The sequence below is a fragment of the Podarcis raffonei genome, chromosome 13 (genome assembly GCF_027172205.1).
Source record: "Podarcis raffonei isolate rPodRaf1 chromosome 13, rPodRaf1.pri, whole genome shotgun sequence".
NCBI lineage: Eukaryota > Metazoa > Chordata > Lepidosauria > Squamata > Lacertidae > Podarcis > Podarcis raffonei.
Genome location: NC_070614.1, coordinates 32,252,510 through 32,270,320, shown reverse-complemented (window position 1 = coordinate 32,270,320; position 17,811 = coordinate 32,252,510). Strand labels below are relative to the sequence as shown.

Genomic DNA, 17,811 nt, shown 5'->3' with positions numbered 1-17,811 from the left:
ATTGGCAGGACATTCTGGCCATCAGCGTGATTTCCAGATACACTCTGATGCTGCATGTTCCCTAGGTTTTGGGGGTTATTTTATGAGTAGTTGGCCACCCCACTGGAAGGGTTCTCCTATCACCTGTGATCTTACATTCCTTGAATTCTTTCCTATTGTGGTTGCCATTCACCTGTGGGTTGATGTTTTTAAAAATCAGATTATTTTTTTTAACATAATACCTGGCTGAAGAATCCTGTCAAGTTTCATTTTGAAACCATTTTCTCATATCACTTATATGGAATTTGCCCTCTCACTACAAATAAGCTGACAGTCGACTTTCCCTGGGTGGTTAATATGTGGCATTCCCCACCCGCCTCCAGTCAAAGTTCATACTCTTGTGTGATTTGTTGTTTCCTGCAAAACTGCAAATCTCACTTGAAATCATTCTTTTCCCTTCAGTCAGGGAGTGATTATTTTCAACACCATTGTGGTTGCTTCAGGAAAAGGTATGTATAAAAAGTATTTTTCTGCCATAAAAGTGGGGTAAACATTTCATAATTCTGAATCATATTGCCAGTTCAGTAGACTGAACTTTAATACAAATCTTTAATACAAACTGTATACCTTTCACTTTTATTTTGGTGATTTGACCTTTGTTATTATTTTAACTTGTTGATTTTTCTGGTTTTGGTTGTGAGACACCTTTTTTGGGCTTTGCCTAAAATGTAATAAAAATGGTGTAAATAAATAAATGCATTGAGGTAAAATTCACTATTACTGGTGATTTTTTTCATATTATTGGTCAAATTGCACATCTCTCTGTAGTTTCTATAAATCCCTGGGGCATGCCATTAGCATGATATACATAGAGTAGCTGCTTATATAAAGTGTATTAGATTGGCCTGCCAAGGATTCTGCTTCACAAAATGCACTCAATATTTTTCTTAGTGTGCATTTTCGAACCATGTAAAGGGAAACCTCAGCCAAAATTAACTACATTGTTTACAATGGAAGTGTTGAGTAAATGCTTAAAGTTCTCCCTTTGAAATTATTTGTAGCTAAAATGCTTGAAATTACACCTTGAAGTATGAATTACCTACATTCAAATTGGTTAACAACCTTTCAGGGTTTTTTAATTTTTAAACGTGAAAACAATTCATGACAAGTTGGTAGACCCATTTAAAAGCAAGTTGTGTTGCAGAAAAACCAAACAAAAACCATGGAGATTTAGCTCAGACTTATCTCATTCTTTTTAATTTCTGCCTTTCAGGCATGAAATTGTTATACTTTCTTTTCTGGATTGCTGATACTGTGAAGCTGATATTGGGAAAATGGCTACCCCTTGGAAGTGTGATGCAGTCTTTAAAATCTAAAGGTAACTTAGATTAAAACCAAGTCAAACTTTCTCAGAAAACTTTTTCTTTTTCTTTTTTTAAAATAATTTTTATTAGTTTTCTTTTCTCATAACAAATATCCAATATCATTACTAAACATTCATTTTCCAGTTCCCCCCTCCCTGTTGACTTCCCTCAACTTCCATTTCTAGTTTGTTACATCAAATGATACATTCTGCTGTTTGTATGTAATACTATGTTATCCAATTGCTGTACTTCTTCTCTGTAAATAAAGTTGTAAATGTTTATTTAAATCCTGCCAGCGAGTCCATTTCTTTTTGTTGTTTCTGCAAATATGTTGTAAAAGGTTCCCATTCTTTTTCAAAGTCACTATTGTCCTTTTCATGCAGTTTGTCCATTAACTTTGCTTACTCTGCATAGTTCATCAACTTTTCTTGCCATTGTTCTTTTGCTGGTACAGTGGTACCTCAGGTTACAGACACTTCAGGTTACAGATCCTTCAGGTTACAGACTCCGCTAACCCAGAAATTGTACCTCGGGTTAAGAAATTTACTTCAGGATGAGAACAGAAATTGCGTGCCAGCGGTGCAGCGGCAGAGGGAGGCCCCATTAGCTAAAGTGGTGCCTCAGGTTAAGAATAGTTTGAGGTTAAGAATGGACCTCCGGAACAAATTAAGTTCTTAACCCGAGGTACCACTGTACTTCTCCGGTATTCCAATTTTGTGTTATTAAAATTCTTGCTGCTGCTGTAGCATACATAAATAATGTCCGTTTTTCTTTCAGCAACTCTTGTCCTAAAATACCTAACAAAAACGCTTCTGGGTTTTTTAAACAAAATTTTGCAATCTGTTCTGAATATATGGCTTGGATTCCCATATTAATTTTTTCTCCAAATTCCATTTCTTCAAGAACATTTTTCATAAAGTCCCGAGAAACATTATCAAATGCTTTTTCTGCATCTATAAACATAAATGCAGCTTGCTTTTCATTTCAAACTTCCAGGTATTCTATTATGTTTAAAACATTCCTAATATTATCTTTCTTTTGCCTACATGGGAGAAATCCTGCTTGATCCTGGTGTATATATTCTTCCAAAAAAAAAATTCATTCTGTTGGCTAAAATATATGCAAATAGTTAGTAATCATTATTTAATAATGAAATGGGCCTATAATTTTTAACTAAAGTTATGTCTGAATCTTGTTTTGGGATTAATGTTATGTATGCCTCTTTCCATGTTTCTGGGACTTCCCCTGTTTTTAAAATCTCATTCATCGTGTCTCAGAATACTTTTTTGAGTGAGCAGGGAGATCATTCTTTCTCACAGCTCAGGAAGAAAAACAACCTTGTAGAGTTTTCTACAAATGCAGTAGAAAAACTGCTGCAATAATAAAGTTGCCTGTGAGAATCAGTGGTGGAAAATGTCATTTTCTGGTCCCCCATATCTATATCAATGTAGTGCCCTCCAGATCTTGTTGAAATACAACTCTCAACACTCCCAGCCAGCAGTCTTCACTTATAGTCATAATACCAAAAACTTTAAAGTCCAATTCATCCAAAAGCAATATTTGAGTAGCTATATCCTCACAGAAAAGCATAGGAAAAAAATGTTTATGGGTAAGTTAATGTAGTACAAACCATGGAGAGGAACAATGAATAATGATTTGGTTTTGGAGTGGCTTTAATCATTTAATGTAGTTATAGAGTCCATCTAACCCTGAAGCTTGCATTAAACTTTTTTTCTTCCTATCACAGAGAAGCAGGAAGATTCCCAGCCGAAATGCACTGAAAAAAGGGAAGGAATGAGTCTAGGTAAATATTACGTTCCATACTATGAGGGACGACAAGGTAGTATGAATAATTGTTTGCCTCTGGAAATGCTTTAATAATTTGAAGCCCACCTTTTGAATTCAATGGTTCAGCCCACCTTTTGAATTCATTACACTGAAATCTTAATGAAAATATAGTTAAAATAAAATACTTTTGAATAACGTGTCTGAAAATTACAATGTTTTTATTTATCTTGTTTTTGACAATTATTATGGAGAACTTCATAAATGTATGAAAATACTTGTTGCAGATGTAGCTTACACATTCAAGATAGTTCCTGTCTTTGACCCACAAATGAACTGTGAAAATTTCCCTTTCTAATAAGGCTACTCAGTGTCAATTTAGCTTCCTCACACCCCCTGAGAAAACAAATATCTCATAGATAAACCCAACCTTACTTTGGAGAGTCTTGGCTTATCCCAGATTTATTCCAGAGGTCAAAGTTTTCACTATGGTCAGTCATCAAGCAAATCAATCCACCTTCTAGCTCCATAGCATTTCCTCTTCCCAGTAAACAAATCTTGTAATGATCCATAGTTTGTCCGCCTTTGGTCTCCAGCCTCCACCCATCTCAGCTCTCACCTGTGGCTCATTGAAGCTGTCAGCATGAGACAGTGGTCACACCACAAGAATGGATTCAACTGGCTGGCTTAACCAGGTGGGGGTAGCTGATGGGTCTCAAACCCTGAGTGAGTTAGGGACTTAACTTGCATGCAAAGACATGCTTCAGCAGATTGAGTGGACCAATAGTGGTTCCAACAGTCAATGAGGCAGTTTCTGCACGTGCTGTAGAGGGAAATGAAGGGCAGATAGGGCTCATCAATCTGGGAGGGTGATCCATCTAGGAGAATGAAAACTCTGATCCCAAACCTCTGCTGCTTTATGGGACATCTTCAGGAGAATAAAAGGCTAAGGAGTAAACCCTACACAAATCTGGAGAGGAGCTTGTAAGATGGTTGGATGGCATCTGGTACACCTCCTTTCAGCAACTCCTGCAGCCAAACTGGTGCCAAATGTATTGCTGTGCTTTCCTTTAGACCACAAAGTGAGGCTGAGAGTTTGGTCTTGTCACTTGGGCAGCCCAGGACCTCCATATACACTGCCCAGGCTTGTGCCTCAGTGAGGTCATTTCAGTGCTGTTAACACAGCAAAAAACAATGCAGTTTGACTTCATCCTTGGAGGCACACTCCATTGTCTCTTGTGACAGACAGATGCCAAGAACTGCTGATAACACAGACTCCTAGCTTTCCATCTCCTCTGTCTCCCCCCTGCTTGACTCTTCCCCATTGTTTTAAAGTACCTGCTGTGGCTTTGACATTTGTCTTGTTCCTGGGCTAGATATGTAGATATGCATGTATATGACAAATCCTTCTATATTTTAATTGTTCCCCCTGATAAGAGCTGGAAGGATTTTCTTGTCATGTTCTGATTCATTATAAAAGCAATTACAAGTGATATAGGAAATAGCAGAATGCTGGAGTTAATTGCACAGGTACTTCCCATTTTTAGCCAGGAGGATGGAACTGCAATATCTTTAGTCACATCCTATTTTTAATGCAATACCGCCCTCATCCCAAACTGTCTATCCATGAATACTTCACTCCTGTCTTTAACCGGTTTTATATTCATTTGTTTTTTCTGCTTTTCAGACATCATTCCGGCCTATATTTTTCAGTTTCCTGACTTCATAAAAGCAAAAGCAAAAAGTCTTCAAGAATATGCACACAACATGTGGCCTGTCAAATCTATAGGTACTTTAAATATATACATAACTCACACAGTAAAAGTATAGGCAACCCATTAACTATGAAATTCATGTTTATGCATAACATTTTCCCCCATCAGTTTAAAGAATTGATGATTTTGGTCCTGGCTCTAAACATAATCAATGATACCTAACCTGAGGCAGAAAGGGAGAAAGCATTCTAGAGGGAAGAACTGGGCTTAGAGGACATATACCTTCTGTTTTGCCAAATAAATAAAAACGCTTTATTTTAGATTCAGCGGCAATAACACTAGTGAGGAAAAATTCAATGCTTGAATACAGAATAATATGCACATCAGAATGGTCTTTAAAGAGAATAACATGGCATAAGCAAGATAAAATACTTACCCATTCAGTTATCAGCAGCTTCAGGAAACAATAACAAAAAAGGATGCAGCTAAGCAGTACACCGAACCCTTCTGAGCAGGGTCTACATATATCAAAGCTCCAAGGGCAGACCCCATCAGGGAGATTTATACACCTTAGGCCCTTAGTGGTTACATGCTGGCTGGCCTGATATCCAGATGCCTCACACCTATTCCAGAAGCTATTGGGATGGTGCAAAGGATGTTATATCACCTGCCGGGTGATGTAGGCAAATAGGCAGGGCCCAGCATAGTTGATTAATCCTGCAGCTCTACTGCTTCTGACAGTCACTCAAACTTCAACTGGCCCACAAGAGCACCCTTGCACTTCCTGCTGGCACTTATCCCTGAAGCACAAACAGAAATCAAGACAATAATGTCAACTAAAACCCCTTGGGAATCCTAAAGGGCTTGATCCTTTAGGATGCGCCAAACAACAAGGAGGAATAATTGTACAAACCAGTTGACCTACCTCCTTGGGGGGGGGGGGAATCATCCACAATAGGTTTTCTACATCCTCTCTTATATTTAGGCTCCAGGTTGTACATATGTTGCACTTCCACTTTGCCAACTGGAAGACTGACAAGTGCCATCTCCTGGTCCTAGAGTCATAATTACAATGCTGACTTTAAAGCTGATTTCATCCACATGTATGTCTTAAATGTTGCTCTTGTTCTGTGACAGAACGTTTCCTGAGAAAATGCTACGGAAAGGCGCAAAATACATCTAAAGGTAGGTTACCTTAAGTATTTCCAAATATTGTATTGCAGAAGAATAAGAAATTATGTATAGATCTATAACTGCAGTTAACTGAAAGCAGAAACTTCCAAGCTCCTTCTCCTGGATGAATTGGAGAAGGGAAGGGAAGTGTGAAAAACAGAAGGAACAAAGCTGGAAGGAATTCCAAACCTTTTGCTTCCACTTTCAGTCAGCTGTAATTTGTCATGACACCAGGACATACAAACTGCCTCTGCTGTTTTTCAAGCACCATTCCCTTCTTTATTTGTGCACCGGTCCCTGACTTTGTGAGGTCATAGGCAGAAAGCTGAGATTTTGAAAACACAAGGTGACCTTTCAAATTTATAGGTACTTTAAGTATAAGGTTGACATTTTAAAAGACCAGCTAACACATATAGTAAATATAAGGAAATATCTGTGTCATTCACACTTTTCTACAGACATTTTAGTCCTATTTGGAAAAAGAATATCAGTGATTGCAGATACCTGCATCCTATAGAGAAGAACAGGGCTTAGAAGACATGTGTTCCTTCCCATATTTAGGCTTCCAGGTTGTCTATATGTGGCACACCAATTTTGCGAACAGTTGACATGATCATTGCCACTACCCAGTCATGTAGCCATAGAATTGTAGTTTGGGAGGGACCCTGAGGGTCATCTAGTTCAACCCCCCTGCAGTGCAGGAATCCATCCAAGGTACGACAGCTTCACTAATTCCAAATATTGCATTACTGAAGAATCAGAAGTGTTGTGTAATTGATTGAGTTGTATAGTCCTCTGACTAGCAATTCTTGAATATGCTTCAACTACACATGCACCTTCTAATAGCTCTCCTGTAATGTGTTTGACATTTGTTAAAAATCTCTCTAGCCTTAGAGTCCCATCACCTTCCTTTAAAAAACAGTCAAAACTTGTCTTCCTCATAAAACAAAGATAAACAGTGCTTATGTATCACTGATAAAACATTTGCTACTGTTTTCTTACATTATATCCTCCCAAATGATCTTCACTGCTGGCATTATTTTCCCAAATGAATTTATCCCCCAAATGAATTTTGCAGTCACTCCTGCTCTGAGATGGTGGAAGCACTATCATAGATTAGAGGCGAGCTTTCAACCTATTCTTGTTTAGATAAAGAGATTTTCATCACCAAGGACTTGGGTGATGTTTCTTGATTGCCACCTCCTGTTTCATTATTGAAACAATATCCAGCAGAGCAAGAAAGTCACAAGGGAACAGCAATCACATCGGAAGTTACACAAACTCCTCCTATAGCTTCAGGATAACATAATTGGGGGGGGGGATGATTATGTAACAAGTGAAAGCCTCCTAAAGAGCAAGACTGATTAAAAAACCCCATAGGGGTCTAGCTCAGCAGAGGCAGAGCTAGCTGCTCCGGCACCTGGAGTGGCCCCCAGTTGCGGGGGCAGGGCTAGCCACCTGCAGGTGGCAGGAAGCGTCTTGGGGGTGCGCCAACTGTGACAATGTCACCCTCCCACCCGCACCTGTAGCTCAGGCCTTATTTAACTTTCCCCTTTTTGTTTTTCAGGCATTTCCTTCTATATTCGTGAATTTGTGAGGTTGATAACAGAATGTCTACAGCTTCTGAAAACCAAAGGTACTTTAAGTATACGATTGACATGTTAAAAGTACAGATCATCTATTGCAGGAGTGCAGTGGCCCTAGCCTGGGGGCTGAATGCAGCTCTCCAGGCCTTTCTAACCATCCTTTAGGGTTCTTCCCAAGTTATGCCCCTGCTCTGCACCCTCCTTGAGTGTTATGTACTGAAGTTTTCACCCTGGGCCAGCAGGGGGATACTGTAGATAGTTTTCACTCAGATCCACATTTGCAAATAAGGGATTGAAAGTGATGTTCAGTTGGATAGTTACAGAAAATGGTTATTGTTGCCTTGTAGTGGAGCTCTATATAAGCAGGCTGGCTGAACCCTTCAGTTCAGTTCTGTTCTGGCCTGTGAATAAACAAGAGCTGTTTGAAGAATCGCTGTGTCGTCTGATATGTTCACCCACAACTTAACATTGAGTGTTTTCGTCTGGCTGGAATGTATGCTTGAACTACAATAAAGGCTCATGCTTGCCAAAACTAAGAGCTACGGGCATGAGTGTACTAGAAACCCCTGGTTTTTATAAATGGAATGAAACTTGCATTTTTACAATATGAGTAATATCTCTTGCGGTTCTTACTACCATCTCTGACCTGGGCCACCGCTGGCACAAAGCCCCCCAGGTTGTGCACAAGCATGGCCCATCTATGAAGCAGAGTGAAGCAATTTGCCTTGGGTGGCAGATCCAGCCCCCTGCCTGCCCGCACTGCTGCACTGACACCAGCCCTGCTGCGGCTTTGCCCAGGCCACTGCCACTGCTACCACAGTGCCCTTGTCTCCACTGCTGTGCCCCTGCTGCTGCCCCGCTGCATCATGGTTGGCAGTGCACGCACGACCACGAGTAGTGGTGCAGTTGTGGCAGGACCAACGGCTGCACAGATGCAACAGTGGGGGGAAGGAAGGGGAGATGTGGGGGAGGGCATTTTGCCTACAGTGGTCATATGTCCAAGGCTACCCCTGGCTGCCCAAGAATATATCCCTTAGTTAGAAAAGGGCTCCACAACCGTTATCTGTTAGGTGGAAAAACTGAACATCCATTCTATTCTATCCTCACTTTGAAGAAATTGTGATATTGGTCTGGACATCTAAAACAAATCAATGATTCCATACCCTCCAACATTTCTCCAATAAAAATAGGGACATCCCATTCCATAATAATAATTTTACTATTTTTTGCCCTACACATCTTACTGGGCTGCCCCAGCCACTCTGGGCAGCTTCCAACATATATAAAAACATAATAAAACATTAAACATTAGGGGGGGGGGACACTTTCCTATACAGAATTGCCTTCAGATGGCTCAGGGTAACTCCATACCCTCCAGCATTTCTCCAATGAAAATAGGGGCATTCTAAGGAAAAGTAGGAAATTCTGGGATCAAATTGGAAACTGGGACGGCTTCTCTAAATCAGGGACACTCCTGGAAAATAGGGACACTTGGAGGGTCTGTGATTCTAGACAGAGGGTGTTGTCTTCAAAGCTACACCACCTCCTCCCATAGCTTCAGGACAACTGCATGGGGGTGGAAAGTGCTTGTCTGAGATGTGAAAGCCTCCTAAAAAGCAAGCTTGATAAAAATGGGGGGGGGGGGGGAACGACTGTGGAAGTTTAGCTCAGGCGTTTCTCACACACCCCCTTCTGTTTTTCAGGCATTTTTTCATGCATTCGTGACTCTGTGAGATGGACAGTGAAAAGACTCGTGGGTACTTTAAATATATGATTGTGTAGCATTTTCATCTAACTCTCTTTGAGTGTTTTTGTCTGGCTTCAATGTATGCTTGAAGTGCAGTAAAGGCTCTTGCTTGCCTGGGCAAAGAGATATGGCTGTTGGGCATACTTGGGGTGTCAACTTGAATAAAATATGGGGAGCACAGGTAAGCCCCGACCCACATAATCAATCACATGGCATGCCGCACACACACCATTTGAATGGCAATGCCCATCAACCGGGATGGGGGGTTTGACCCTCTCAAATATTTTATTGGGGCCTTCAGCCTCTAGGAGTTGGCTCCTGTGGGTGTACTAGAAACCTCTGGTTTTTGTGTAGATGGGATGTAGCTTGCTGCACATATGTAAGATTAAAATCTCTTGCTGTGTCTATTATCACTTCTGGCCCTGGCTACCACTGGCCAAGGATTCAGTTGCCAAGTATTGCATCTCTTGGGTTCGGAAAGGTTCCCCAAACCTGATCTGTTAGGTAGAAAAACTGGAAATAGATGCACACCATCCATTCTTAGTGTTGCCGTATCTTGAAGAACAGATAAGAGGACAGCCCAAGCCACCTGAGCCCAAATACCCCAGACATTTCCTTTAAAATGTAAAAATCTGCTCAGACAGGCATGTTGACCCCCCAAAAGAGGAGATGTCTGGGTTTTCCTGGACGTATGGGAACTCTGCCTTCTCTTTGAAAAAATGATGATATTGGGATGGAATGCCTCACATTAAAGGGCCTACTGAAGTGAGTAGTGTAATAGCAGGGCAAGTTAGTACACAATATTTATTCCATAAAATGGGATTGCTGGTTTCCCACAAGCTGTATTTTAGAAGAAGCTGCAGCGATCTTCTCTGATGCTATATTGCACACAAATAGACCCCCGTCAGCAGACTACTTGGGAGCAGAGTGATTTCTGTGACCTGTAATCGGGGCCTGGTGAGATTCACAATAGGAATCATCCTTGGTTTCATTTTCATGCTGTTTACTGTTTTAATCTGAAACTTTTCATTTGCAGGTATAATCTATTTTTCATTGTTTCCTGATTTAAAGTCAGAAAATGGTAAGTGTTGGGAAAAACTCTGAATTAAAAGCAGAGGCACTGTATGTACTTTTCTTTGTTTCTTTGTTTGTTACACAAGAAAATCTTTAATAAAAACTAATTTTTAGAAAGCTGAAAGATTTAAAAGAATACATCCAATAAAAAATATTAATTCACTTATTCTAAGTTGGTACTGTAGTAAAATACTTCACCACTTAAACAGCTACTTGATCCCAACTTTCTGTTAGAAAATACATCACAAACTTTTAGTTTTCTTGTGGTTATATTTATTACCATATTATTACATTTACACTGGGAAGTGTTGTTGAGCATATGTTCGTTTCCTTGAATAAAAAGTTAGCTTCGCTGACAATTGGCCCTGCTTCTTCATGCTGACCTGCATCTGTTCCCATATGCATGCTGGGGTTAAAAGTGGGTCCTGGGTCTATAAAGGTTGATGATACCCCAGTTGAGAATACTAAGTTCAGCTGATGTATGTTGCACATATATAGGTATTTGCTAATAAAATACCTGCTTAAAATTACAACACTGAATCTAGAACTTCCTGTTGAATACATTGAGTGGCATTACTATATTATATTTGAGGGCTCTGCATCCTTCATGTCTCTCACAGAAGGCAGCTAAGAAAAGGGAGAGGGAGGAGTTTGAGTACAGCAAGAATGGAAGAACAGTGGATGGCAGAACTTTGAGTAGAGGAAGCAGGGATGGAGGAACACTGACAGAAAAATGGTTATTCTTAACAACAGCATAGGTCTGAGTAGAGCAAACAGGGTGAAACAGTGAGAGGGCAGAGGTGATTTTAAATAATGTCAGAGTAGGAATTTGAACCACACACTGATTCTAGTTTTATTTTGAAATGTTTACTACATGTAAAATCCATATCTTTTTTCCTTTGCAGATGAATTAAAGAGAGAAATAGGTCAGTATTCTAACACCACCCAGCTTAAACTATCAGTTGATTCTATATTGCAACACTTCTTATCCTCTGAGTCCATTGTGTCCAGTAGGTTTTTGTGCTAACAGAAAGCACTTCCTTTACACAAGGAAGTTTTTCAGTGTTCCACCACCAAATTTCTGATTTTGGAAGGGGAGGTGAATAATACTTCATTTTAAAGTGTCATCTTTATATTATATCTTTTCTTTTTCAGAACAACTGAAGGCAAAAATAGGTAATTCATATGTAACATTTCACACTAACAGGGGGAAAATGCATGTTCTTGAAAAAATAGTATATGACAGGTTATCAAACAGAATATGGAAGAGAAGAGGATAGAGAGGTAGTTATAGCAGAGCACAAACTTCCTTAGGTGAAGGAATGATTCTTTATCAAGATCTACTAGGATGAGTAGGGTTAGGATCCAGTGGATCTCTGGCTGACCTGATAGGTTCCTGGCACAACTGGGCTATACTGGCATAACTCCCCATTCTTGCTCAGCTGGATATATGCTGGCATCCCCCCCCCCTCCATCCCAACTCAGCCAGGACCCAGCTGGCTGTCAAGTAACATGAGCAAAATGTGATATACTATGGTAAAGTGTGCATAGAATATGCGTATTTGTGTGGAAATAACATATAAGATTGCTTGTGGAAATGTGTACATCAGGAAAAATTGCATTGATGTGTGTGTCAAGAGAAATGCACTAACAATGCTAATGAATTTTCACGAGGACTTTTCATTTGGGGATGTGGAGAACTGAACCTTAAGATTGGGAAAATAAGAAACCAAAGTAGACAGATTAGCCGATCCCTGTCTGTTGCTATCTTTCCTTCTGGCAGTTGCCCCTAGGTGTTGATATTCAAATTATGATCGTATCTTGGCAATTAGCTATTTTCCCTTACTGCCAGGAAATCCAACATATTCCTTGTTGAAAACAAAATCATGCCTGGAACACAGGTCTGAATTGGATGTAATCTTATTCATGCCTTTGGGTCTTTTGTTAAGGGAGAGAACCAGTTTGGGAGCAGGGTATAGGGATCCTTTCTCATGAAGAATTCTGGATACATGTGACTTCAGTGGCGGGGAGTGAATGTGAGGACCCCTTCTATCGAATATTACCTTGCTTTGTTCCCTTACGATACTGGTGCCAGAATGAGAATGGATCCATTCATGTTTCCACAATTGCGGAAGCAGCCTCTCATTAGAGAACTCCTAACTTGCTCTGCATTGCCCATGTGCACAGAACTGACACGGCTTGAATATTTGTGTGGACTTCTTGTGCCGGCATTCCCGATGGTTGTGTGACTAGAGCTGCCTGTATCATTATTGCCCATGAAACTTCTTTCTCCATTCCTTTGTTCACAGAATTTGCAGATGTCCATCTCTACAGAGGTGAGAATAACAAATGCTTGGAAATACTAATTAGCAAAATAATAAGCAAAATGATAAATCAATCCTGGGGTTTGCAGTGAGAGTGGAGCAACCCCTTCAATATAATTAAAACCCCAGTTGTTTCATAGGGCTTATGTAGACCATCCTGCAAACCACACCCCACATCTCTCTCTCTCTCTCTCTCTCTCTCTCTCTCTCTCTCTCTCTCTCTCTCATCCATCCTAGATTTTATTGAAACTTTTCAACATACACTACAGTAAAAAAAGGCTCTGTGTAGCAAGCAGACTGTGCTTGATACTCTGTTTCCCAGAAACAACTGATACAATGGAACCCCAATGTCATAAAGGGTTTTGTGCTGGTCTGGGTGAATTAAAGTGGCACTTACAGTGTCAGAATGTGTGTTTTGTATATAGAACGTTTCAAGTTCAATCCCTATCATTCATCAAAAGGATTTTCAGACCCTTCTAGATTTATTTATTTTTGCCAAGATATGGGATTGTCAGTTCCTCTACTTTCTGATTCAGCTCCAGATGCAGCTTTTAGCTGTATAAAAATGCGATGTGTGATTTGCATCTGACCTTGCATCACTCAGGGATGTCCCTGGCCCAGCTAGCACAGTCAGTGGTCAGGGATAAATGGAAGTGTCCAAAGAGATGCTTCTTCCAAACTTTGCCTTGAATGAAACAAAGCTGCCTTTGCCCAAAGGCACCTCCCTTGCCAAATCCCCTCAAACTAGATAGCAATGAAAGGTAAGGAACCCTTCACCTTTAGAGTTGTCTGTCCTTCTATCCCTCCTGACCTTTTCTCAGCTTTTCACATTCATGTTTAAGAGGGGTGCACTATTACTTGTTTACAGATTAGCATAATTTATTTAAAAATCAACGCAAAGCCTGCTGCCCCAAGTGCAAAGAATGTGCCAATCATCCTGAAAGAAAGAGGTCCACCTGTGCTGTAAATAATGCACAATAAATGACAACCCATTGAACATGCTGGAACTTCGGTTGTCAAACACTTCAGAAGTTGACCGTTTGTCAGGGAGTTATGTTTCTCTCTTCACAGTAATTGCCACTTCACACCATTGACCTTTCTATGGTCTTTATTTACAAGTATTTACAGAAGTCATCATGAGCTAATCACCATTAGTCTGACTCTGTTGAATCAGATACCACCAGTGACCTCTTCCTCCATTTCCAGCATTTAAAGTGTGGGAACTTTATGACTCTCCTTTGACCCTGTCTTTTGTCCTGTATCTGGCTCGAGCTATTATAAATCTACCTCCTCCTTCCGATTCAGAGCTTAACCCTTGTGGTGCCTGTGAGGCTGCCTGCTCCCTTTCCACCTCTTCCTGATTCCCTGGGTCTACAGGAGCTGACGTTTCCCTGCTGGGCTCTCCTACCCTCTCCTCTTCTGCCTCCTCCATTCCTAACCGAATGCTCTCTTCCATGTCAGGGGATTCTGAGCATAATGATTCTGCCCTGACGTTTCGGCTTTCAAACACTGACAACCCAGAAGTGAATGCTTCCATTTTCAAACACGCCTCGGAAGTTGAATGCCTTCTGAGGCGTGTTTCTCGGTTTTTTCCAATGGATTTTTCCGACTGGCAATTGCGCCTCGGTTGCTGAAAGTTTCAGAAGTCAAACAGTCTTCCGGAATGGATTATAATTGACAACCGAGGTTCCACTGTACTATGGACTGAAATAGAATTGCACGGGGGTGGGCATGGGTTTGATACTCTTTGAAGCACACTCCATTTACTTCTTTTACTTAGAAATTCAGAGTGCCCATCATTATATATATATATATAGAGAGAGAGAGAGAGAGAGAGAGAGAGAGAGAGAGAGGGAGAGAGAGAGAGGTGCCATTTGTAGTTATCTACTTTCAGGCCTGAGTGTGATCTACAAGGGGGTGTCACTGTCCTTAAAGAGTAACACATAGCTCAAGTCTGTGCCTTTGTGTTAAGTCCTTTTTTCTTCTTTGCAGCTAATGTGGTCTTGGACCCCAAGACAGCTCACCCAAGACTGAACGTTTCAGATGGAAAATGTTTTTGGGACACAGGAATCATATCTAAGGTTCCTAACTATGAGGAGAGGTTCGACTCCCATACATTTGTTCTGGCAAAAGAATGTTTTTCCAAAGGAAGACATTACTGGGAAGTGGAAGTTGGCGAGAAAAGAAAGTGGGATTTAGGGGTTGCCTCTGAATTTGCTCATAGAAAAGGGGAGATCACTCTGTCTCCTCAGAATGGCTACTGGGTTATAGGACTCGAAGGTAGAAAAAATTATTGGGCTCGGACAGAACAATGGACCTATCTTAAAGTGAGTGGGAAGCCAACGAAAATAGGGATATTCCTAAACATGCCAGCTGGAAGCCTATGTTTTTATGATGTCCACAATAACAGGAAGTTATACACATTTTCTATTTGTTGTTCTGGGAAGCTGTATCCCTTCTTCTCTACAGGCTCTGTAGCTGCAGAGCTAGACAGCCAGCCACTGAAGATTTCCCCATGGCTTAAAGAAGATGACATTGTTGAGGAAGATAGGAAGAAAGCAAACATCTCAGAGATGGCTCAGGATTAGTGTAAATCTTTCGTTTAATGAAAACAGCAGGAGAGAAGTAGAAGCGGTTTTAAAAAACCTAGACCAAAAGCATCCTTGTTTAAAGGGTTATATTATCACAACTACGGGGGAAAATTCTAACCAAAAGGATGCAACTTTTTAAACATAAAATTTAGAATTTTTTGGTGGGAAAATTCATTATGTAATTACAGAAACAGAATGGATTTTCTGTGTACTTTTCTTGTGACCAATGTAAACATCTGTCAACCTCTTTACATAATAGTTTGTGTTGTAGCAAATATGAATTGAACATAATTGAACTTAGCACTCAACTATTTGTGTATTAACTGGCTTGAACTTCCCTACAAAAGGAATAAAGGAGTATGCAAAAGCTAGTTTTAATGCTTTTTGTTTTGTTTTAAAAGATGTGACCAGTGGAACACTTTTGCAACCTGAAGAATGTGTTTGTAACTTAGATAAGTGTTTTCTCTAAAAATATATTTTTAAGCCCATCTGAGGCAATATACATTAAAAAAAATTACAGGCAAACCAGGCAGACACTGAGGGTAATCTATAATTTACATTATCTGGTAATCTATAATTTACATTATCTGGTCTCTAAAGCAAAATGTGAATCTAACTGTTTTACAAAAAACAAAAACAAAACCCTGTTCTAGTATTGAACGTAAGTTATGTTGCAAGGACAAAAAGATTGGTTTTCTGTTGAATAATAAGTTCCTAAATAAAATCACTAAGAAATGATAGTTTGTAGTATGTTTAGCATGCAGAGAATGAGAGGTATGTATCAAGAAAATTTTGGTGAGGATTGTAACAGAATCCCATTGGCACAGGAATTGGATGAATTACTCTTTTGAAAATATATTTAACAAAAAGTATATACCTCCTGACTGTATTTTTTAAAACCCTCTAATGGGTTTCCAAAAATATTTGCAGCAGTTTTTGAAACAAGCTTAGTTTAATCCCTTTAGATAGAAATTTGTATGGTTCATCACACACTACACTAGCATGTAACTACAAATGTGTGGGTGATCCACAAGGGGGCAATGGTGTCCTAAAAAGTAACACAAAGCTACCCTCAAGTGTGTGCATTTTGAATTAAGCCATTTTTGTTGCTTTGCAGAGGATGTGATCTTGGCTCCCAAGACAGCTCACCCCAAACTGAAAGTGACTAAAGATGGGGAAAGTGTTCAGAACACAGGATTTTTTTCTAATGTTGCTGACTGGGAAAAGAGGTTTGACTTCCGCACATTCATTCTGGCAAAACATGGATTTTTATAAGGGAAACATTACTGGGAGGTAGAGATTGGTCAGAAGAAAACTTGGGACTTGGGAGTTGCCTCTGTAAACATTTTGAGAAAAGGGAGGATCACCCTGTCTCCTGAGAATGGCTACTGGGTCATAGGATGTGATGATGGGGGAAATCACTGGGCTCGAACAGAGCCATGGACCCGCCTGAAAGTGAAAGGAAAGCTTACAAAATTAGGAATATTCCTAGATATGCATGATCAATTCTTCTCCTTTTATGATGTTTCCAGTAAAAGGAAATTGCATGTTTACAAAAGACTTGGTGATGGGAAGCTTTATCCCTCCTCTGCAGGCTCTATAACTACAAAGCAAGATGAACAGCCGCTGAAAATTGCAGTACAGTTGTACCTTGGATCCCCAACACCTTGCGAGTTGAACGTTTTGGCTCCTGAATGCCGCAAACCCAGAATTGAGTGTTCTGGTTTGCAAACATTCTTTGGAATTTGAACGTCCAATGTGGCTTCTGTGCAGGAGCTTCCTGCAGCCAGTCGGAACCCGCACCTTGGTTTCCAAATGTTTTGGAAGTCTAATGGACTTCCGTAATGGATTCCATTCGACTTCTGAGGTACCACTGTATTTGAAACAAAAGGAGATACTGGTGGGGAAATGAAAAACAACACAAAACAACCCTTGGCTGTCGTAGAATCAATTAAGGGCATGTCTTTAATTTAACCAGGTTGGTTTTTCTGCTCTTTAGATATTAACACCTTTTAGACTACTTAGATATTTGACTCTATTCCAGGGGTTGCCAGTGTGGTGCCTATGGGCACATATATGCCTGCAGAGTCCTTCCCTGGAATATGCAGAGTTTGCTTCTCTGTTCCTCTGCTCCCCATTGAAATTAGGCTTGGGGAAAACTATTTTATTTGCGGGCAATAGAAGAGGATACAGAGTGTGCTTGGTTGCAATTTGTGTGGGATGCCCACAACATTTCTCGAGTTTGCAAATGTACCCCAAAATGATTTGAGGATGCCTACAATCTATTCCATTGTATATTTTAATGTTGAGCCACTCTGATACCCTCACTTATAGAAATATTGATAATAAAGAAATATACTAAACAAGGGTTTTATCTTTTACAAAGTATTATCCCTAACTAACTGTGCTAAACATTGGTGATAAACAAATATCCTTAATTTGAACCCAAACACACCAAATAAAACATCGATAT

General features: G+C 40.1%; 1 protein-coding gene across 1 annotated transcript; it reads left to right on the top strand.

Moving 5' to 3' along the window:
* Positions 1 to 351: 351 nt before the first annotated feature.
* LOC128401044 (butyrophilin subfamily 1 member A1-like) lies at positions 352 to 15,900 on the top strand. The gene is made up of 12 exons (XM_053363921.1): positions 352 to 488; positions 1,253 to 1,357; positions 3,091 to 3,147; positions 4,816 to 4,917; positions 5,981 to 6,028; positions 7,584 to 7,652; positions 9,306 to 9,359; positions 10,386 to 10,430; positions 11,329 to 11,349; positions 11,579 to 11,599; positions 12,733 to 12,759; positions 14,740 to 15,900. Exons 2-12 carry the CDS (start codon positions 1,255 to 1,257, stop codon positions 15,333 to 15,335), a joined length of 1,143 nt encoding a protein of 380 aa, XP_053219896.1. The 5' UTR covers positions 352 to 488; positions 1,253 to 1,254; the 3' UTR covers positions 15,336 to 15,900.
* Positions 15,901 to 17,811: the final 1,911 nt, after the last annotated feature.